Raw genomic sequence first — 22,640 nt, forward strand, 5'->3', positions numbered from 1 at the left:
CGTGATAAATTTATTCAGTAATTTAGAAGATGGATTGGCTGTTGTATCAAATTGAGATTTATCTAAAGCAGGATTTATGACAGCATTAAAATCACCACCCACAACTAATGGGCAGTCAGTCTGCTCAAGTAATGTTTTGGAAATCTGTGTAAGGAACGCACTGTCTGTCTCATTCGGACCGTAAACAGAGACCAATGCTAACCTATTATTATATATTTTGCATCGGATAAACACAAATCTACCCTTCTCATCACTACCAAGGTGTTCAATTGTTAAATTTAACTTTCGATTAACAAGGATAAGCACCCCCTTAGTTTTATTTTGAGCGCAGGAAAAAGCCACTAATTTATAATATTTATTCTGAAAACGTGCCACATCAGCTTGTTTTAAATGCGTCTCTTGAATTAGGGCACAGGAAATAGACTTACGGTGTAAATATTCTAACACACGGGTTCGTTTAACAGCGAATTTAAACCATTCACATTCAGTGATAAAATATTTAGAGTATGCATTGAATATTCACAATCCCTAAATTGTATTCAATAAATGAAAAACAAAAGCACTTCCATTCTGTAAATAGCATGTAAACGCTGACGTGCATTTTAGATACCAAACCTCCTAGATGAAAAATCCCTTTAGAAATAAGGTAAAATAAATAACAGTATAAATGTCTGTTGTAAAAAATACAAACAACATAAAAACCTGAACAACCAACAACTATAAACGAGGAACAACTCAGACCGCACATTACCGAGAACATAGGTCTGACTGAGCAACAAAAATAGTGATGGTTCGTGACCGATCCACTCCAATGCAAGACATGTCTCCCGAAAGGCCCACACAGCCAAAAAATATTTTTAATTAAACCTACTCTCAATTAGTCCCTCCAAAAAGAGAGAGAGAGAGAAAAAAAAGGAGTGTCAGTCTTACCAGCAACGAGATCATTGTACCGGATATATAGGGACAATATCTCGGTAGTAGAGAGGAGAGAAGAAAAAGCAAAAAATAGACTTAGCAAGCGTCCATGTCCATCCTACCATCATCCCCTACTGGGCAGCTAGAACCATGTCCATCCCGGCCATAAAGTTCCTCTCGCTGGACCGAGAGACAGCGGCCGCTGTTCCCCGTCGCCGCCCGCAGAGCCGCGGCATATGTCTTCTGCTGAGACAGGGAGCTGATAAAATCCTCCGCTTTCTGAGGGGAATCGAAGCTTTTCTGTTCCCCTTTGTGCCGTAGTTTAACCACCGCCGGATAGATGAGGAAGGGCTGGAGGCCAAGCGCTGTCATCTTCTTCAAAACCGGACCAAATGCCTTTCTCCTGATCGCTGTAGCTGGACTAAAGTCGGGAAAAAATAGTAGTGTAACATTGTTCTGTGCGCATTTCACCGGATAGGCCTGCCGAGCACCCTTCAGGATATCTGATCTGTCATGCCATCTCAGTACACGGAAGATAAGAGTGCGCGGCCGATCGGAGCCTCTCCCTCCGTCATACACGCGGTGCGCCCGGTCAATCTCAATGTCACGGCCCCTCAAGAAAGGAATCCACTTGGGAAGATGAACTCTGAGGAAACCAGCCGCGTCGGATCCCTCAGCCCCCTCTGGCAGCCCCACCAGTCGTACGTTGTTCCTCCTGCACCTGTCCTCCATATCCGTCATCTTCTCGGTGAGTCGCTCCAGCTGATTTCTTACGTCCGTGACTGCCCTCCTATCCTCACGTGCATCTGCTTGCACAGAATCAACGCGGTCACGTGTCTGCTTCGCCGCTGTAGTTATGGCCTCAAACTCCTCTCTTAGCTCTTTAACAGACTTGTTGGTCGCTTGTATGTCCTCACGCAGTTCGCGCAATGCTGGAATCAGTACAGAGTCCATCGCATCTCTTACTGCCGAATTCACAACCGAATTCAAAGTGTTTTGCTGTTGTTTAAATGCTAGTTCAATACGGCTAGCGATAGCATCGTCGAGGTCTTCTCTGGAGATGGCGGAATCTCTGAATTTTTTCTTCATTGGCGATTGCTCAATCTCTCTTTTCCGATCCCCTTTGTCTGCCTTAGCACTCATGATGGGTCCAATGCAGAGTGGTTCAAATTTTACTGACAGGATCTTACAATATGTGGCAAAGTGAGCAGAGCGAAAGACTAAGCTTGCATCGCTGTCGAAGGGTCACGTGATCCCTCTTTCCATACTGTTTATGTCGTGAAATGGCCGGCTGTACATCATTGACTTTACAATACCGGACGTTTTTGGGCCTTCTGAACTAGGGGTAGACCGATTATCGGCGCCGATATTAAGCATTTTTATGATTATCGGTATTGGTCATTTTCAATACCGATGTGCCGATAAAATTTATTTAATTTTAAAACGCGCTATTTGGCTCTGATGCAGCCTGTCAGAACTCACCACTCTGTGGCCTCGAGCAGTCTCCGCCCACCGCGCATCTGATTTGTTGGGAGTCACGAGTCAGACCAATCAATGTGGAAGACTAAGGCACTCTCACTGAAAGCCTTGCTACAGTTTCAGTGATCATCACGCATCAGTTGTCTCTCAAAGGCAGCAGCAGACGTTGCTCAAGTTGTAATAAATCACAATACACTACACTGAAGTTACAAAACACCTCAATATTGTCTATTTATGGTTTCCGCGACGGGGAAAACGCGGAATCCAGTCATATAAAGGGAATTGACTGTATAACGCGGAGTCACGGAGTTCGTCAAAGTTTGGATGAATTAATCAAAAGTACGTTAGGTCAGTACACTTAAATCGACTCGCGCTATGGACTAGTATCTGTAAATATTAAGCTGCAAAAAGACTTATTTAAATATGAATTCTGCATGTTCTGCGTGTCTCTGTATATGTGAATCGCACAGACGCGCGGTTTTGATTATACACACACACACTGAAGTGCGCGACGCTCGCGGTGTTTTCAGCATCTGCCGTCTCACTAAATGAGAACTGCTCTGAGAGTTGCTTCATGAGCATTTGACCGTTTCATTTGAGTAAAACGATCGTCATATCATATACATAGGCTATACGGGTCCTCATGGCAACCCATCAAAATAAAAGTTCGGTTTATCTACTAATACTACTACAACAACTTTTGTTTAAAAGAATAATCACACAATACGCTATTTGTTCCATGTTTTAATTTTAATGGTAAATCCATTTGTTTGCCAAAAAATTGAGTTTAACACTCATTTGATTAAAAGATAACTGAAATTAATGTTTTATGGCTTCATTTGCACTGCACTGTAAATTAAAACTAATCGAAATTACTGTCACATAGGCCAAGATTAGGACGACATAAATTGTGACATTTCAATAGGCTATTGAACCCAATGTGCCTATAACAGGCTATTAGTGTTATAGTTTAATTAAAATAGATGCAGTCTTCTTCACAACTTCTACAATGGATCTATGAAGACAATTAAATTATTTACACTTATTATATTATAATTATGAGAGGTTATGCTATTACACATACATTTCTAACATGTAAATTATTGAAGTCAAATACTTACATTTCCCCAAGCTGTTTAGCTGTAGTACAGTATTCATAGGCTTAATCGTGAAGTATGCAGTGGCCCCACTTTTAACTCTCTTTATATTACCCTTATTGTAGATGGATGCATGGAGGATGACAAGAGTAAGAAGTGCAAACAACACCAGGGAAGGCAGTTTTTGTCAGAGCCCTTGTTATTCTTAATTTTGACATTAATTTTCAGTTTTACATCAGACATAATATATCGGTTAAAAATATCGGTTATCGGTCCACTTGGTCTGTAATAATCGGTATCGGCATCGGCCCTGAAAAACACATATCGGTCGACCCCTATTCTGAACTTTAAAGGATGGTTTGCTGTTCACTCGTAAAGTTTTGAGTCAAGCGGACATTTCTATTGTCTTCAGTATTTCTATTTCTAAGTTCTACTGACTTCGGACATTTCTATTTGAGTCAAACGGACATTTTTCTATTGACTCCTATTGACTTTGTGCTGTTGTGTCTAATCTGATTGCTCCTGTTGAGCAAGACATGCTAAATGGACTAAATAGCATGTTTTTTTTATTACAGTTTTTGGCTGTTCTAGGGAAGACTCTTGTTTTTCTTTGAATTTTCACTCATTTTTGTTTACTCTGATTATTTTACTGGAATGGATCGTCATGCCATGGGTCTGCTCATATGTTAAGCCTACTACTTGATGTGTTGAAGATTTTCTTGGTCGATTAAATGTCCCCACTTTATCTGATGCCGTAACCTTTTAGAAGAACCAATCTCACAGGAGGAGGTGATAGCTGCCATTACTTCCCTACGATTTGGGAAATCCCCAGGACCTGACGGTTTTCCGTCAGAATTTTATAAAACATTCACTGCACAGCTTGCTCCTTTTCTGACGACTGTTTTTTTCTGAAGCTTTTAAGACTGGAACTCTTCCCCCAACTTTAAAATCAAGCACGTATCTCTTTATTGCTTAAAAAGGATAAGGACCCTTTGGATTGTGCTTCATATAGGCCCATTTCTTTGCTCAACTGTGACGTAAAAATTTTAGCGAAGGTGCTTGCCTCAAGGCTTGAAGATGTTCTCCCCGCCATCATCTCTCCTGATCAAACAGGGTTTATAAAGAATCATCAGTCTTTTTTAATATTCACCATTTACTTAATGTAGTTTATTCTCAGCATCAGTCCGTTCCAGAATGTGTCGTCTCTTTGGACGCCGAGAAGGCGTTCGACAGGGTAGAGTGGAAGTATCTTTTTTTTAGTTTTGGAAAAATTTGGATTTGGTCCAGCCTTTCTTTCTTGGAAAGAAATATTACTTTATAGCGCTTCCTCCGCTGTAGTCCTGACCAATGGTCTGTCTTCTCAACCTTTTAACTTGCATCGTTTAACCCGGCTGGGCTGTCTGTTGAGCCCATTATTATTTGCCCTTGCTATTGAGCCTTTAGCAATTGCTTTAAGCGAGTGTCAGCAGATTACTGGAATTACACGTGGTGAGGCCATGCATAAAGTAACTCTATATGCAGATGATCTATTGCTTTTTATTTCTAGCCCACAGACTTCTTTGCCTGCAGCTCTAACCTTACTTGAGAGTTTTGGTCAGCTCTCTACACTGCAAAAAATGCTTTTCTTACTTAGATTTTTTTGTCTTGTTTCCAGCCAAAATATCTAAAAATTCTTAAATCAAGAAGGATTTTCTAGACAAGTAAAAATTGTTGTCTTGTTTTCAGCAAAAACAAGTCACAATTAAGTGAGTTTTTGCTCGAAACAAGCAAAATAATCTGCCAATGGGGTAAGAAAAATAATCTTGTTTTCTGTTTGAAATAAGATTATTTTTCTTACCTCATTGGCAGATTATTTTGCTTGTTTCGAGCAAAATCTCACTTAATTTCCGCTTGTTTTTGCTGAAAACAAGACAATAATTTTTACTTGTCTAGAAAATCCTTCTTGATTTAAGAATTTTTAGATATTTTGGCTGGAAACAAGACAAAAAAATCTAAGTAAGAAAAGCATTTTTTGCAGTGTAGCTACAGGCTTAATCTGCATAAGAGTGAATTTTTCTGATTAATAAAGTAGATATGCAATTACAGTACTCCAACATACCTCTGAAGATAGTTAAAAGTAAATTAACTTATCTTGGTGTTTGTATCACTCGCCAGCATAAACATCTTTTTAAACATAATTTTGGTATGCTTCTTGAACGAATTAAGAAAGATCTTTCTAAATGGTCTCCTTTAAAGATTTCTCTCATTGGGCGCATTAATTCCATTAAGATGGTGGTGCTCCCTAAATTTCTTTATCTTTTTCAGTGTTTACCTCTTTTTATTCCTTTGTCATTTTTTAAATCCCTGGACTTGGTTATCTCTACGTTTATTTGGAATGGTAAACATCCTCGTTTGTGTAAAGTATACCTTCAGAGGTCTAGACGAGATGGTGGTATGTCCCTGCCTAATTTTAAGTTTTACTTCTGGGCAGCTAACATACGAAATACACTGTATTGGTGGCATTATCACCTTCTACCTAATAAACCATCCTGGGTGGACATGGAATTACATGCCCTTAAGCAAATTTCCCTTCCAGCACTTCTTGCAACCAAATTACAGTTTATTTCTTATATTTTTGTTGATTGCCCAGTGGTGAAACACTCGCTGAGGATTTGGACCCAATTTAGGAAATCATTTGGTTTTATAGATCCTTCTCTTCTTAGCCCTGTTGCCCGTAATCACTTTTTCTTGCCTTCAATGCAGGATGGGTCATTTAGGAGTTGGTCTGACAAGGGGATAATATGCTTTAAAGATTTATTTATCGACAATTTATTTGCTTCTTTTGAACAGTTAGTGTCACACTTTTCTTTAGAGTCTTGCAAGTAAGAGATTATGTTAGGCCATTTTTATCGGATTTTCCAGTGATGCCTCCTGAAAATCCTTTGGACAGTTATCTTTCGTGTAACATACTAGCTAAGGGCTCAATTTCCATAATTTATAATTTAACGATAAATCAGGCATCCTCTTCTTTAGACAACATCAAGAGAGCTTGGGAGGAAGACCTTGGCGGACCACTCTCAGATGACACATGGAACTGTGTTCTTAAACAGGTTCATTCATCATCCATGTGTGCTCGGCACTCTCTCATTCAGTTTAAAGTAGTACACAGAGCTCATATATCCAAAGTTAAATTAGCCCAAATGTTTCCTGGTACTAGCTCTTTGTGCAATAGATGTCAGTGTGCTGAAGGTACTTTAATTCACATGTTCTGGCCATGTCCCAAATTAGAGTGTTTCTGGCGGTCAATATTTAACACCCTTTCTGTGGTTCTTAGAACAGATTAGAACCAGAACCACTTGTGGCATTGTTTGGGGTCCCTCCAGAGGAGTTACAGCTGTCTGCATCAATGTGTAAAACTCTTGCCTTCTCCTCTTTGTTAGAACGTAGAGCCATTCTATTAAAGTGGAAGGATCCTCTCCCACCCACACATATTCAATGGATCAGAGAAATTATGTCGTGTCTCTACCTTGAAAAGATTAGGTACTCATTAAGAGGAACGGGAAAACAGTTCTTTAAGATGTGGCAACCTTTCATTGATTATGTAGACAATTTTGTAATTCCTTTCTGAATTATTGGACAGCATGAGCACTACTCAAGGGATTTGTTGGTAAGGGTTGGGGGATTGTTAAATGTGATTATATATTTGAAAATAATCAATAAAAATATTAGTTTGAAAGTAAAAAATTTGATGGCGACAAGAACCCAAACCATCGAGGATGATCTAAACAGATCAATGGCAAGTGGAAAGTAAAATACAAATAAGCTTTGATGAAACTTGAGTAAGAAAAGTACATCCCTGTTAGTTACCTGTATCTGAAGGTTCATAGCGTTCAATGAGTTTTAGTGCATACTGCTGAACTCCGTCCTCGTGTAGCTGCTCCTCCTGTAGGAAATCTTTCAGATCATGGAGTGTTAACTTCTGCCCATCACCCGAATATTCCTGAAAAACTCGCAGGATGTCCTCGCGCTGAGTCAACATCTTATAGAACAGCACAAACTCATCATCTTCAAGAGTTCCTGATTGAGACTTGTCTGCCATCTGCAGAAAAATAGAAGTTCCAAAATGTAAAAATACTAGTGCTGTCAAACGATTAATCGCGATTAATCACATCCAAAATAAACGTTTTTGTTTACATGATATATGTGTGTGTACTGTGTATATTTATTATGTATATATGAATACACGCACATGCATGTATATATTAAGAAAAATGTTACGTTTATATATTCAATATATTTATAATATTATATAAATTATATGAATATAAATATATACATGTAAATACGTGTACATATTATCAAAATATACGCTGTATGTGTGTGCATTTATTTATACATAATAAATATACACAGTACACACACACATATATCATGTGAACAAAAACTTTTACTTTGGATGCGATTAATTGCGATTAATCATTTGACAGCACTAAAAAATACAAACAACTACATGTACCTGGAAATGGATTACCAAATAATAACCTAAGTGTGTCTAGTGTAAAAACTGTCATTGAACTGAAGCTACATCAAGTGGTACAGCAATTGAAAAACTGTAGATTGACCATAAATGTGCAGTTACCGTAAAGAGACGAAGAGCGTGATGCTCGTTCATGTCCACATTCATCATCTTCAACAGATCTTGGACCTCCTTAAAGTTCATCTGTCCATCTCTGTTTTTGTCTGCCTTTTTAAACCAATCACAGATCCATCTGGAAACAGCATTTAAGGGAAAACCAAAGTGCTTGGTATGATTTACCAAAGTAGAGTTCCTGTCAACTGATTTTAGGGTTATGTTTAAGAGCTGAGAGTCAAGGGCTCAAACTAGGGGCTTTGACTTCAATCCAAGCATAGTGATTGGGTTAAAACTTTGAGAAACAGGAATGTTGTTCCAGGAACATGTCCAACTTGCATAAATCATGTTGAAAGCAGGTAAATAGATCGGATGTGCTGCAGTCCCAGTGTATTTAAATGTCCTTTAATGCCTTTTAGCCTGCGTGAAACCTTGTGTGTGTAAGATGGACAAAGAGTGGAACGATAGACAGGCAGATAAAGAGTGACAGTAAAGGATACTGGTCTAGTTTCTCTCTCTGCCCCATGTTCTCCAGGTTATCGATGAGTTTGCGTATCCCTTTAATCCATGATTGCGCTTCCCCTGCTGATTCGGCCACTAGGTCCAAGTTGCCTCGTCGACCACGGAACACAAGGGTGAAGCAGCGGTCAGACGGGAACTCGTCAGCAATGCTGAGCAGAACCTCAGATTGGTGCCCTTCCCGCACAGCTTCCACATCACCCACAGAAACTATAGACACACACAGCCAAACATTTACCTAACCATCCCCTGAACCCCAAAACAGGGGTTCTCAACTCTAGCCCTCGAGGTCCATGTTCCTGCAGAGTTTAGCTCCAACCTTGATAAAACTCACCTGCCTATAACTGCCTATAACCTATAATCTAGTGATCCTGAAGACCTTGATTAGTGTGTTCAGGAGTGTTTGATTAGGGTTGGAGCAAAACTCTGCAGGAAAGTGGACCTCGAGGGCAATAGTTGAGAACCCCAGTCCTAAGAGTTGGAGACAAGACCAGGCCAATATTTGGCCTAACAAGACCCAGACCCATACAAATGCAACATTTATGTGGTCTCGAGAGATCTCAACACCAAAATAAAACAAGATAAATCAAACGTTGACCCCCACCCAAAATCTACATCCAGTCTAGAGCAGGGGCGTCCAATCCTGCTTCTGGTGGGCCAATGTTCTGCAGAGTCCAACCATAATTAAACACACCTAAAATAGCTAATGAAGGTCTTTTCCATTACTACAAACTTCCAGGCAGGTGTGCTGGAGCAAATTAGAGCTAAACTCTGGATGATGTTGGCTCCCCAGGAACAGAACCTGGTGTAGAGCAGGGTTGGGCATCTTTATTCCTGGAGGGCCACTGTCCTGCATAGTTTAACTCCAACCCTAAACAAACACACCTGAACAAGCTAATCAATGTCTTCAAGATTACTAGAAATCTACAGGCAGGTGTGTTTGATAAGGGTTGGAGCTAAACTCTGCAGGACACCGACCCTCCAAGACTGAAGTTGTCCAGCCCTGATCTAGAGATTCTGAAAATACTTTAAGATGGCTGCTATATTTAGGCCTAGGGTTAGGGCTGTGCAAATAATCGAATGCGATGATCATCACTTAATTCAAATCGCGATATAGACTAGTGTCTGTGAATATTAAAATGCAAAAAGACAGTTTAAATATGAATCCTGCGAGGAGAGTTAGTCGAGCTGACTGACAAGAAGATCGAGGTGAGAAAGACAAGACGATGGCAGAAGAAACGAAATGCAAAAGCGCCTGTTTGCCAATATTTTGCAAGTTTTTTTAAACATTTGTTTCTTATTTATTTGGTTCCACAGTGTTTGCTGCTTTTTACTTTATTTAAACTTTGTGTATTTTATTTTACATCAAAGTGCCTCCAAGCTTTTTTATTCGTTATAAAAGTTATAACGTTCTAATAAAACGTTCTATGTTTCTTATTTATTTGGTTCCACAGTATTTGCTGATTTTCATTTTCATTTTTGTATTTTTGTTTTGTATACCTACCTATTTAAACTGTGTAGCCTAAGTAATTTGTTATTTTATATTAGGCATATAGCATGATGTATTTTTATTCGTTTTGTTAATAAAAGTTCTGTGAGTTTGATGTTGTATTTTGTTGTTGCTTGAATTGAATCGACGGCGAATTGCTGCTAATTTGAAAGTGAAAGTAAAATGCGCTTTTACAAGCTATTTAAAAGAGAAAGCGAGGAAAAGAGGGAAAACTCAAACAAACTAATCTGTTTTGGGCTTATTTTTTCACTGAAATAAATGTTTCTGTTTTTACACAGAGTAAAGTACCGAAAAAAGGTACCATTGGGTACCAGCACTGAATTTCAGGCACCGATACCAATACCGTACCGGTTAAAATGTGAATGGTACCCAACCTTAGTAGTTAATCTCCGAGTGGCATTTAATACACAGAGCCATAGTTCTCTGACAAACTACGCAATATCGCCTTCAATATCAGCCCTTCCTAGGATAATGGTGCAGTTGTTCTAGGCTGGTTATAGGTTCAATCACAGGAAGAGTTGATCCATGGACTATCACTACTGTGATCTTAATTAAGGTGCTTAAACTCAGATTTCTCTTTTAACAGCAAAGTCTAATCCTGCTCCTGGAGGGCCACACTCCAGCAGAGTTTTGCTCCAGCCCCAATTAAACACACCTGAACCAGCTAACGAAGGTCTTCAGGATCACTACAAACTTGTGTTGCAATTCTCCTCTCCAAGCCCTCCAGGAGAAGGACTGGACACCCCTGGTATATGGGATTGTTCTTGTAAAACAGCATGTTGCTTTGGATAAATGACTAATAATTACAGATTGTGGATCTTGTCAGCTCTACTTACAGGTGGAGTGTGCATTTCCTGCTTTCTTGCTCTTGTACCAGATAGTCATGCAGTCTTCTTGTAGCCGGAAATAGCGCTGCTTTTTCCATGTGCGAGATTTGATTTTTCTCATCACTGTGCCAACAAACATAGACTTCAGGTCGTCATCAGCCTGGATACCTGAGGAGCAAGACCGTACAGGAGACGAAGAGGGCGAGGAGGGGTCAGACAACTGGTAATGCACCTGACCCAGATTCTTAGCACATCATTGTAAACACAACAGGCTAGAAACACCCCCCCTGCCTCTCGTGATCAGTTAATGAATGCTCCTTTTGTGTAGATATGAGGTTTTGGCATACATTTTATGAATCCTTATAAGCTTGTGTTGCTAGTGCCCTAACGCTACCAGATGAGGTAATGGAATTATTATTTAGATATGATTTAATATTTAGCATTTTAAATGCATAATTAGATATAATTAGCCCTTTTATCAAGCTTTCCCAGTAAGAACCTCCCAACAGTTTTAACAATGAATGATTTTACAATGTTTGTGGAGACATTTAAAGGCAAAATCTACTAGAACTAATGGAATAACCTTCGTATCACCTTAAAAGTGTTTATATCGACAGTCTACAATGGTCTATATAAGCCACCTGCTTGCTTACAGTGCTGCTACATGTACAACACTGAGTCAGTTACTACGGAACAAATAAATACACTGAAAACAGTCAGGGATTTTTTTCCCCATAGTTTGAATGTATACTTACGTAGGCTCCTTTCAGTAGAAGCCATTTGTCGTTCTGTCATTTTTTAGGCGTCTCCTGTTTTAGAGTAAAGAGAGAGAAGAAATGAATGAGTCACATTGACTGAAGTGGAGTAAAGAATATTAAAAGACATAATACATTTCACAGCAAATGCTTATACATTTATACAATAACATTTACACCTGTAAATGTTAAAAACATGCATTAAAAATGTATACTTGGGACATAAAAAGCTAGATTTTATGTAACGGCATCATTTTCATTAATAAAAGTAAAAAGCCATCAGCCTTAATTTCAAAAGAAAAACGCCACACAATCGTTGCAAAAAATGTGAACTATTCAGATACTTATGTATATTTTTAAGAAACTGAACTGCATTAGTAATAATATTAAAACCAGTTTTTAAGTCTGATACCCTAGTTCCTCCATTCATACAGCTGAAAACCTTTTCACTGCCTTTTAACAAATACATAATGCACACCCTCAAACAAATCTTTTCAGACTGTTGTTGAAAAATGGCTGTTGTTAGTGAAAAGCCCCTGGATGACTGGCTTTAATACAGGGAGCAGCTCAGACTGAGGTTGACAGATCTGTTCAGTGTGAAAGCATCTCACACTTGCCCTCAAATACCGCACAGCCATGCAAAATCAGACAAAAAAGTCACACACTGAAGTATACTAAGATAAAACAAGTAAAACTCATCTAAAAACAAAACAAAATGACCTCAAGCTAGCCATGTGAGTAGAGATGTGTTGTAATACCCAGCCAAAGTTGCCATGAAGATTCAGGTTTCACACAGGCCAGTCGCCTTAAACATGGCGGACAAAATGTCCAACATTGCTAACGAGTTATTAACGAAAACATGCTGAACTCAAGCACAAGTCCCAGATTCTTTCAATTAATTTGCTGTTAGTTACTGTTAAAACTAATGACTAAAACTCTTGTAATACCGATATAACATATGAATGAGCTGCATCGAACTACAAATGACAACAATAACAGTGTCAACGTATATGTTCACTTTATTATATTATAAAAAATTGAAAGGATTAGAACTGCAAAATAATTAGTTACTTTTAAATGTATTTTATGTGAAATATTTTTTATTAAAAATACAAATAATAAATAATTACACTGTAAAAGTTACATAAATATAGTTAAATTGTTATTTTTAATACTTATACATAAGCAGAAAGACAAAACAAGCAACAGTTACGGACAGGTATCCTGTGTATCTGTAGATAAACTTTCACGGTCAGGTGCTTAAGTACGAAAATATTCACTCATCTCATGGTTGAAGTTGCACTTACCCTCTGTGGGCTCATAGTTGGGTCTGTATTTGAGTTTTGAAGAGGAGCATAACTCAGGAGAAGCCGGTGTAATGTGGCCCCCGCTGCAACAGAGCCGGACTGACTGTCCACATCTCGCCACAACTGATCGTACCACAACACACCTCCCTCTGACGCACAACCACACACCCACAGATCCACAGCAAAACACGCGACTCAATGCCCACAAGGGCCCTTTGTCCTCAAAATACACTTTTTATCTGCTCTCTGTCTTTGGGAGTCAAAACCGTCCCTCAGGCTGCTTTGTCTCTCTGTCCACTGTAAACATAAAACGAGGGTATGTCAGTTTTGAGGTGGAAACACAATCCGGCGCATTGCGTAACTGGAGTGTTGCATTCCTGCGGTGTGACAACTAAAGCTTTAATTGTGACCAAATAAACGTGCAAATGTGAAATGTAACACTTTTCTAAATAATCCTGAGTGAATTCACAAAAATACCGTTCCTAGTTACTGATTGGCTGCAATTATCGAAGCTATTTGCATATTACATTATGCCAAACAGAGCGTTTTTGTATTTTTCTGAAGTCGTCTCTCTGATAGCACACATACATTGCGGAGATGTCTTTTTGACATCTGCATTTACATCTGCAAGACGTACCCAGATAACACACATACGTCTGCAAGATGTCTTAAAGATCGTTTCATCTGGGGAGCATCTAAAATCTGATAGACGTCTTTAAGATGTCAGTTTTACATACATTCTAAATCATAAACATCTTAAAGACATCTTTTAAATGTCTATTTGACATCTGATAGGAAACGTTCTATAGACGTATTGTAGTGTGAATACTTACCTGCTCAAGTTAAAAGTAAATACTTCTACACTGTAAAAAGTGATAAGTTAACTTAGCTTAAAAAAATTGAGGAAACCTGTTGCCTTAAAGTTTTTAAGTAAATGATAATTTAAAAAATAAGTTAAGTGAATTGTCAAGTTCACTTAACTTTTTTTTTTTTTTTTTAATTATTATTTACTTAATAATTTTAAGGCAACGGGTTTCCTAAATTTTTTTAAGTTAAGTCAACTTATCACTTTTTACAGTGTAAGTATGAGGGATTCTGGATGGATATGGACCCGAATCAAAATAGTGAGAATGCTAGGCTCTTGCTATATGGCTAATAAGGCATTATAGCATGTTGCTAAGTGGTCCTGGTTGGATGCTAGTATGTTGCTTACTGGCCCAAGTGCTACAAGGTGAGTACTTTCCTCCTCAAGATAAGAGTACAAATCCCTAAGTATGAGCAACAGAAACACCACCAAAAATTAATTCAAACAAATATTTGGCCATGTCAGTTAACACTATTAGCATATTACATTGCACACTTAAGGTCCTTGTACAATGAATTCGAAATTCTCGTTTGAAATTTTCACACGTTAAAAAATAAATACATGCATCGCGTTGTCAATCACATTTACACACTGCCTCCGAAATGTTCGTCCGTCATAAAAAAAAAATTCGGCTAGGGTTCAATTTTCTGAATTATTCGCATCCATAGCCAGCATTTTGGAAGGTGTTTTGACAATTCAGAGCCACCGAGACATTCTGTGCTGTGCGTGACGAATTTTGACGAGTACGAAAAACGCATATGAAAATTTTGGACTCTTGTGCAAGGACCTTTACAGTATAAAGAGCACTCTCTCTAAAAATTATGAAGGGGCATAACTTCACTACATAGATATGATCAAAGCGACTGAATGTTCATAAAATATTAAAACATCTTCATGACATGTTGACAGCCATATATCGGACACTGCCGCCCGCTTCCAGTCTGCCTTTGAAACATGCGTCAGGGAGTTTAATGCATGTTTGTGGAGCACAACTCAAGAGTCTATTGTCTGCGCTTGGCCTCCCTCACTGGGGCCCTTTAGCGGAGACCCCAGATGATCGAATCAGGTTACTTTAGCAAGCATTCAACATTTAGCAACCCCGTTAAATTGCGTTCGGGCGGAAGCAGCGAATAAACCTTTTTAGGTGAATACTGAACATCTTGTATTTGAAAAATCAACCCGTCTGAAGCACATTTGCATCTATCAAGAGGTCTCGCCGGTCAATTTCGATTGTACCTGGCTTCATCTCCCATTAGGAATTCTTCTTCTCTGTCCCTTCCTCGTATTTCTGTTCATGAATAAAACACAGCCGAGCTCGATGTCTGAGCTCAGTTTACACACATAGCGCTGGCGTCTTTAAAAGGGGGTCCCTGCTACCCGCTGTATCATCGAGCCAGCGCCTGGAGCACTTCCAGACTGCTATACACACACACGCGGACGAACACTTTCCATTGCAGACATCGCCTCAATGAAACTCTCACCTTGTGTTTAACGACGTATCAGATCGTTCATTACACAATAGTGATTACTTAGCAACTAAACTCAGCTGACCATTCGGTTGATATGATGCTTGTAATTGGGACTAGAACAACTATACTGGATCTCAGACTAGATTTCACCATTTAAGGAAAATGGGACATAATCAAGATGTAGATATGTATGTAGACATGTATAAAATTGAACAGCTAACAGTACTTTTATTATACAAATTCTAAACGTACTGTCAGCCACTGATTCACCACAGGTTTCACCGCATTAAAAATAAATTATTGCCGATTTGAAAAGGTGGCCATTATATTATTTTATTATCTGTACTGTTCCAGAGCTGGTTTTTGTAGTACTACTAAGGGTCAGCAGGTGGCAGCCAATGAAATTGGAAGCATCAAGATGTAATGCATACACTTTACTGCATGCCTTTTGTTTACTAAAAATGGAAGAAGCAATGTTTTAAAGATCTAAACTATAGTATGCTTCAGTGTTGTCCCATTATTCAGCAAGTGCCACATAGCTGTTTCAGAAATAAAAATTTATATTATATAAACAAATATATTAATACAACATACAATACTAAAAAAACAACAATCATTTTTGTATACTTTTTTTTACACTAAATTGGATTATATATAATAAATAAATAAATAAATAAATATATATATATATATATATATATATATATATATATGTATATACACACACACACCAAAAATCTGGAATAATATAATTAATGTTAATTGCATAATATATATTAATACAATTATATTTTTACACTATACAGACACACACACACACACACATATATATATATATATATATATGTGTGTGTGTGTGTGTGTGTGTGCATATATGCGTGTATACATATAAGTGTGTTTATATTGTATATTTATAGTGTAAAACAAAATATAATTAAATATAATTTATACATATAATATATTTATAAAATCATACATTTTTACACAATTTTATTTTAATTAAAATAAAATTAAAATATTTTATATAGTGTAATTATATTATTATACAACATTATACAATATAATAATTATTTAATAAAATTGCATACTTTTTACACTAAATGTTAAGGCCTGTTCACACCAAGCACAATAACTATAAAGATAATGATAAAGATATAGTTCTAACAGGGACGTGCAGAGAGTTCCTCAGGGGCAGGGACTCGAATGTAAAATAGGGGCAACGTAAAAAAAAAAAAAAAAAAATTAAAGGTCAAAAGTTTGGATACATTAATATTGTGAAATATCAAAAATATAAAATAGTAAAGTTTTTCTGTATTTTTTATCAAATAAATGCAGGCTTGATGAGCATAAGACACTTTCATAATGCTGCATAATTATCAAAAATGGTAACATGATAAAGTCCTTTCATGTCACCATTTCACCAGCCTACACTTCACATAATAGGCCTGTAGGTGGCACTTGGGCTTCATTAACTATGATAGTTTCATCAAATAGGAAATGGTGCATCATACATAAATATAGGCTAAGTGAATTGAATACTGATTACCATTATTGCGACTTTTGGCGCTGCACGGTTTTGCCCCATGCTTTTGTAGTCATTTAGCATCCATTTTCTCAGCGATTTAATTTGATTTATAAAATCAGACAAACCGCGGATCCAGATCGCTCCACAAATAAGCTCGTCTGTCCCATGTCATTTTCAACCGATTTATGAATGAGAACGGAAAATGACCGCTCCACTTCACATTATTGTCCAATGAAATTTGAACTTGTGCCAGATAATGATTGGTTGGTGTATTATACATGACAAACGGGCATTGATGAATTATCTAATATTCTAAAACATATAATATATGGATTTTTAATTAAAGCGACACACTAGCTTTTATGAAAAAAAAAAAAACTTTTTAAAAATATATATATATATATTTTTTCCCCTTCCATCGACCCACTCACTGAAAGAACCATATTATGGCTTGAGAGTCTCGGTTCCCCGAACAGACTGGAATATCAGTCACGCAACCCAAAGCAACGCCTCAGACTGACAGATAGAATAAACAGGAGTTTTCCGACTTTTGAGCGATTAGTTACCATTTTGTACACATTGTCATGTTAATTATAATTCAAATGCATTTTGTTTTATTGACTACAATATCATTGCTATTTGTCTGAGAGGGGCACTTTTGAATAATTTTATAAAAAGGGCAGGGGCTTGAGCCCCCAAAGACCAGAAAGGCAGCACAGCAGACGGCAATTTCACTTGACATTTCCAATGGCATGACACTGTTTATTTAACAGCATTCAAAATTACACATTTTTGTGATGAAAAATACAAACAAAACAGTCTTTCAATTCCTCTTGATTCCATCAAAAAGGCGTAGAGGAAAAAGAAAAAACCCTAATAATGGTTGAGACTGACTCTTCCTCAGTCCAGCGGAGTCCAAAGTCAATTTTTAATATCTCGAAACAAACCGTGAATGCTGAGCACCGTTTCTGAGCTTCTTGGCAAAAAATATTAAGTGCCCTTGTATGTTGAAACAGTCTGATGTGTTGCTGGCCGTCCTGGAGGGTTTAGGATGAGTGCGAGTGTGTGTTACTGAGGTGGTAAGGGGATGCCGCGGGGGTCTGTGACCTGTCCTTCCTGTAGGTTTTTGACTAGCTGAGCGAGCCAGCGTTTGGTGGTGGAGTCGTCCTTTAGCACTTGAGCAAACGTGGTGTCCTTCAGCTGGTCGGGCAGGCACTGACGCAGAGCTTCTCTCGCCCTGAGAGACACAAAATATGATTTATATGTTTAAATATGATTTCTGATCTTACTTATTTTGAAAGATGAATCACACTGATTTAACTGAAATGATTCGGCAACACAAACAGGATTCTAATCTTTGCCAAACTGCTACATTTGTGCACCTCCTATTTTCCAAAAGCAGGGAAAATATTGGCGAAAAAAAAAAAAATACCTGGAGTTGTCAGAAAGTCGTAAATAACAGCGCACAACATGCTTCAGCAGGCGAGCCGAGGGCTCCTTTGACAACTGAAGAACCATCTTCCCCTGCAAGGCAAAGCACAAAAAATAAATACATAAAAATAATGTTAAACCAATAAACGCAATTACAAATCACTTTATAAATTACAAATGTCATTGTTTTATTAATATTTAAGTTTATTTGTGTGTAATTAAATGCAAATCTTTACATTATTTTCATTACTTAATTCATCAGGTTTTGTTTTTTTCTGCAAAATGACACTTTCATTGTTACATGTAAATATCATCACTTTTATTACTTTTCCTCTCTCTTATCTTATTTAAATTTAATATCCGAGTACTTATTATAAAAATTATTTTCAAAGCATCTTACCTTCAAATATCATTCATTTTCATCCAAAAAAAGTGCAATTACAAAATTATAATTTATACTTAAATCATTTTAAAGAAATGCAAAAATGTTATACCATATTTTCATTAGTTTAATTACTTTAAAAGTTTTCAATTGTTTTTGTTCTCCAAAATGACACACTGAGTCATTACATATGAATATTACCATTATTACTACACTTGCCCTCAATTTTTGTAATATTTAAATTTAAGACTGATATATTTGATTATATGTTCAAATTATTTCCATCAAATGTATTCATTTTCATTAAAAAACAAAAATACAGTTACAAATTAATATTGTATTTGTATTTAATATTTATAATTATTTGTATTTATAATTATTAAATAAAGTAAAACCCAAAAATATATATAATTTATTTACATTAATTTACAATAGTGTATTCATAATAAACATGTAAATAAACATATGTATTCATTAAAAATGTTGCAAGTTTATATTGCATTTTTATTTAACATTTAACAACATTATTTGTATTAATATTGTTAAATAAAGTGAAAAAGAAATATATTATTTATTTATAACATTTGTATTCATATTATTGTTAAAGTGAAAAAAATATATATATCATTTAATTTAATTATATTCATATTATTGTTAAAGCGAAATAAATATATAATTTTATTTATAAAAGTATTTGATTTTTATTATTAAATAAAGTTTTATATATAAATAAATATATTAAACAATGTAAATATAAAATTAAATATATTATAAGATATCCGTGTTTATTATGTGTTTAATTGTCCAACAACTCTCAATGTCAACAAATGTCAATTAAGCATAATGAAAATGATGAATAAGATGAATAATAATGAATCACCAGTATCATGGCAACGTGTGAGAAGCGTTCGTAGGTCTGGCAGATATACGCAAGACCCGTGTCATCCAAGAGGATCTTCTGCAGTATAAATGTGGCCACCTGAGGAGAAAAAAAGATACACATCCATCCTTCTGAATGTCCAATTATACTCATAATTATAAATAATATATGTTATTAGGTGATATTTTTGTAAGCGAACCGTTTTGGAGAGCTCGCTGCCTGACTCCATGATGCGCAGACAGAGAGGAATGATTTCTGTGGTCAACAGGAAGTTGATCACCTCCTGCTCATCTGTTTTCACTAGTGCGCCTATCAGACAAATACATTATAATACACACTAACACAATGTTCAGTATTTTTTCTGTATTAGCTGCTTTTCTTACCGATAACACCCAGACTTGTGAGCCGCAGGTACTCGAAGGGGCGAGTTTTACTGACCGTGTGCAGGAAGGGATACAGAAACAGAGGGATGTGAGCTGCCAGGAAAGCAGAGCTAAGGATGAAAGACAAAAAAAGGGGAAAACAGTCAGTGTGGGACAGGATTAATAATAGTGTGTCATTTCCTGTGTGTACAGGAAGTGAGTTACCGTGTCTCTACGTGGGAGGCCACACACTGCAGCAGTGCTAAAGCGTTACACACTCGATTAGACTGATGTGCTGTCAGTGTCGGGGGGTTTATGGATGGGTAGATGTTCACAATCTCCTGTAAAAATAAGAAAAACATTTAAGGACACCTTTTTTTTTTATAAAATCTGGGATTTGAAAGTTTTGTTGTTATTATTATTATTATTAATGATAATATTATTATTTATTGTATGTATCCCCCCCCCCTTTACTTTTTCTAATATTTGAGTTAATGTGAATGACAATTTTGAACTGATTCTTTTACTGTCAAATGTAATTCATTTTCATCCCATAAAAAAGGTTGACAATTTTTACATTCAAAAATCAGTTAAATCAATAAAAAGTTACAAATTACTTTCTATAATAAAAATTACAATTTATTTAAAAAAAAATTTTTTTTGTATAATCAATTGCAAAATTTTATATTGTATTTTCAGTAATTACAAATATACTTAATTTAAAAAATAATGATAATATTCAAAAAATGTGCACATGATGTATTATAATTATAATCATATTTACACATTATTGTCACTCTTTCTAAAATTTAAAATAATATCTGAATATTTTAAGAATTGTTTTACTGTCAAACGTCATTGAGTTCCAAAAAAAGATCAAACTTATGAACTGAAACAAATCAGTCAATAAAAAGGCAGTTACAAATCACTTATATATATATATATATATTATTTTTTTTAATTGCAATTTTTAAATAATATTTGTAATTTTCTATCATTGAGTGGAAACTGTTATACTCTGTTTTCATTAATTAATTAATTAATTTTGATCATTTTAAGTAAGTATTATTTTACTGCCAAATGTCAATCATTTTCATTCAAAAATATTTGGCTGAATGTATAAGTTGAAAAAAATCCATTAAATCAATAAAAATGCGGTAAAATTCCCAATTTTTGAATTTACACTTTTTTTTTTACATACTGTATTTTCCTTACTTGTTAATTCATCAGTTTTAATTTTTTTTTTTTTCAGCAAAATAAAACATTTTATTTAATGTAAATATTAACACTTTATTAATGTAATTATTTTTTTTATTTAATTTTTACACTACAGATTTTGCCTACACAGCTGTAATTTTATTTAAACTATATTTTATAAACTAGGCTATTGTTTAAATAAAATGACAATATATAGATCTAAATTAAGTCCTTATTTTGGTGCATCACTAAAATAGAACATATACACCCATAATATTGTGTGTTAAACTGAGCCTGAAGTGATTGGCAGGCACCTGCAGGAGAGCCGCTATAGTACCGCAGGAGTGCCAGAGCATCGGGGCCAGATCCGCCACAGACTCCCTCTTCTTGCTGAGCTCCAGCAGGGCATTCTCACGCGTTTCAGGGCTGGAGAGCTCGTTGATCCATTGATAGATCTTCTCACGGTCCACCTGTGTCAGACCCGCCGTGGTTACAGTCTATACGACCAAGATTACAGAGATTAACTCATCAACCGATGTATACTAGAGCTAATATTTATTGTTATTATTAAAAATGCATGTGTTATGTGCATTCTCTTCAATTGCACCTTAATTGAAACGCTTATTTTATATAATTAATTGATTATATTTGATTATATACTTTATAATTCAATTTAATCATTCTTACATAAACTTAAAGATTTGATTTCTTTAAATGTTTAGTTTTATTATCTGTTTATTTATGCACTTTCTTATAATCCTGTCTAAAAATGCTCTATAAACTACAGCAATTAATCGTTATTACTACTTTTAATTAATACTGGACAATACAACTTTTTCCACAAGAAACCGCAAAAGAAAAATGAAAAAACACTACTCATATTCTGTATAAATAGTTTCTTTTGTATAGTTAATTAGTATACAATTATTAATCGCACATTCATAACTAATGAAAACACATGTTTACAAACAGTAACGTTACACGTGAAAACTCAGTAGACCAGTCATTTTTTTAAGACTCTTACTTCAAACATAAGATACTCTAATAAATATATAAACTCACACTACGCAAGATACATAATCATATCCTAATATAAAGCAGCGTATAAGTTTTAATATATCACCATAGTAACTGACTGCATTAGCTTTAGCCGTTAGCTCTACGAGGCCCCAGCATAAACAAGCGTAAAGCACCCAAAACCCCGCAAAAACTCACCGTTCCTGTAGCCAACATCCTCCCTATCACTTTATTGTGATCTCCAGAGTAAAAGTGAGCTGTAGTTGTCAAAACAAAGAGAAATAAATCGGTTTACATAAGCAAACAAGCTAAGATAAAACAACCGCCTTCCGCTGCTGCTGCTTCTTCTTCGGTACTCTTCCGGTGGGCTTTTCTTCTTCGGCGTAAGTTTATGGCTGGTAACAACGGGTCTAGTGTTCATTGCTGCCCCCAACCTGACTCTGTTTATTAATAAAATGTGCAGTAATAATTATTATAATATAATAATAATAATA

General features: G+C 36.2%; 2 protein-coding genes and 1 long non-coding RNA gene across 3 annotated transcripts in view; 1 reads left to right on the top strand and 2 right to left on the bottom strand.

Moving 5' to 3' along the window:
- LOC131530370 (uncharacterized) overlaps positions 1 to 11,179 on the top strand; it is a 24,646-nt gene extending 13,467 nt beyond the window's left edge. Inside the window, exons 2-3 of the long non-coding RNA XR_009268364.1 lie at positions 10,716 to 10,967; positions 11,098 to 11,179. This is a non-coding gene — a long non-coding RNA (uncharacterized LOC131530370). The remainder of the gene's footprint in view (positions 1 to 10,715; positions 10,968 to 11,097) is intronic.
- Positions 1 to 15,288, bottom strand: part of plcd4a (phospholipase C, delta 4a) — a 27,872-nt gene extending 12,584 nt beyond the window's left edge. The window contains 7 exon segments of the mRNA XM_058760591.1: positions 7,338 to 7,569; positions 8,110 to 8,239; positions 8,601 to 8,829; positions 10,966 to 11,124; positions 11,712 to 11,765; positions 13,019 to 13,315; positions 15,120 to 15,288. Coding sequence (XP_058616574.1) covers positions 7,338 to 7,569; positions 8,110 to 8,239; positions 8,601 to 8,829; positions 10,966 to 11,124; positions 11,712 to 11,751 — 790 coding nt within the window. The 5' untranslated portion in view covers positions 11,752 to 11,765; positions 13,019 to 13,315; positions 15,120 to 15,288.
- A 2,336-nt stretch (positions 15,289 to 17,624) lies between these two features.
- Positions 17,625 to 22,531, bottom strand: cnot9 (CCR4-NOT transcription complex subunit 9). Its single transcript, XM_058760839.1, has 8 exons — positions 22,345 to 22,531; positions 21,444 to 21,626; positions 20,158 to 20,273; positions 19,954 to 20,063; positions 19,770 to 19,879; positions 19,571 to 19,669; positions 18,310 to 18,401; positions 17,625 to 18,114 (listed from the first exon to the last, which is right to left on the bottom strand). The coding sequence occupies exons 1-8, from the start codon at positions 22,360 to 22,362 to the stop codon at positions 17,946 to 17,948; spliced, it is 897 nt and encodes a 298-aa protein (XP_058616822.1). The 5' UTR covers positions 22,363 to 22,531; the 3' UTR covers positions 17,625 to 17,945.
- Between the last annotated feature and the right edge of the window lie 109 nt (positions 22,532 to 22,640).

This window comes from Onychostoma macrolepis, chromosome 22, assembly GCF_012432095.1.
Source record: "Onychostoma macrolepis isolate SWU-2019 chromosome 22, ASM1243209v1, whole genome shotgun sequence".
NCBI lineage: Eukaryota > Metazoa > Chordata > Actinopteri > Cypriniformes > Cyprinidae > Onychostoma > Onychostoma macrolepis.

Coding starts and splice junctions, on each gene's coding strand:
- cnot9 (XM_058760839.1), bottom strand. Junction 20,274..21,443: donor CTATAGCGGCTCTCCTGCAG/GTGCCTGCCAAT, acceptor TTATTTTTACAG/GAGATTGTGAACATCTACCC. Junction 20,064..20,157: donor GCCTCCCACGTAGAGACACG/GTAACTCACTTC, acceptor TTTCATCCTTAG/CTCTGCTTTCCTGGCAGCTC.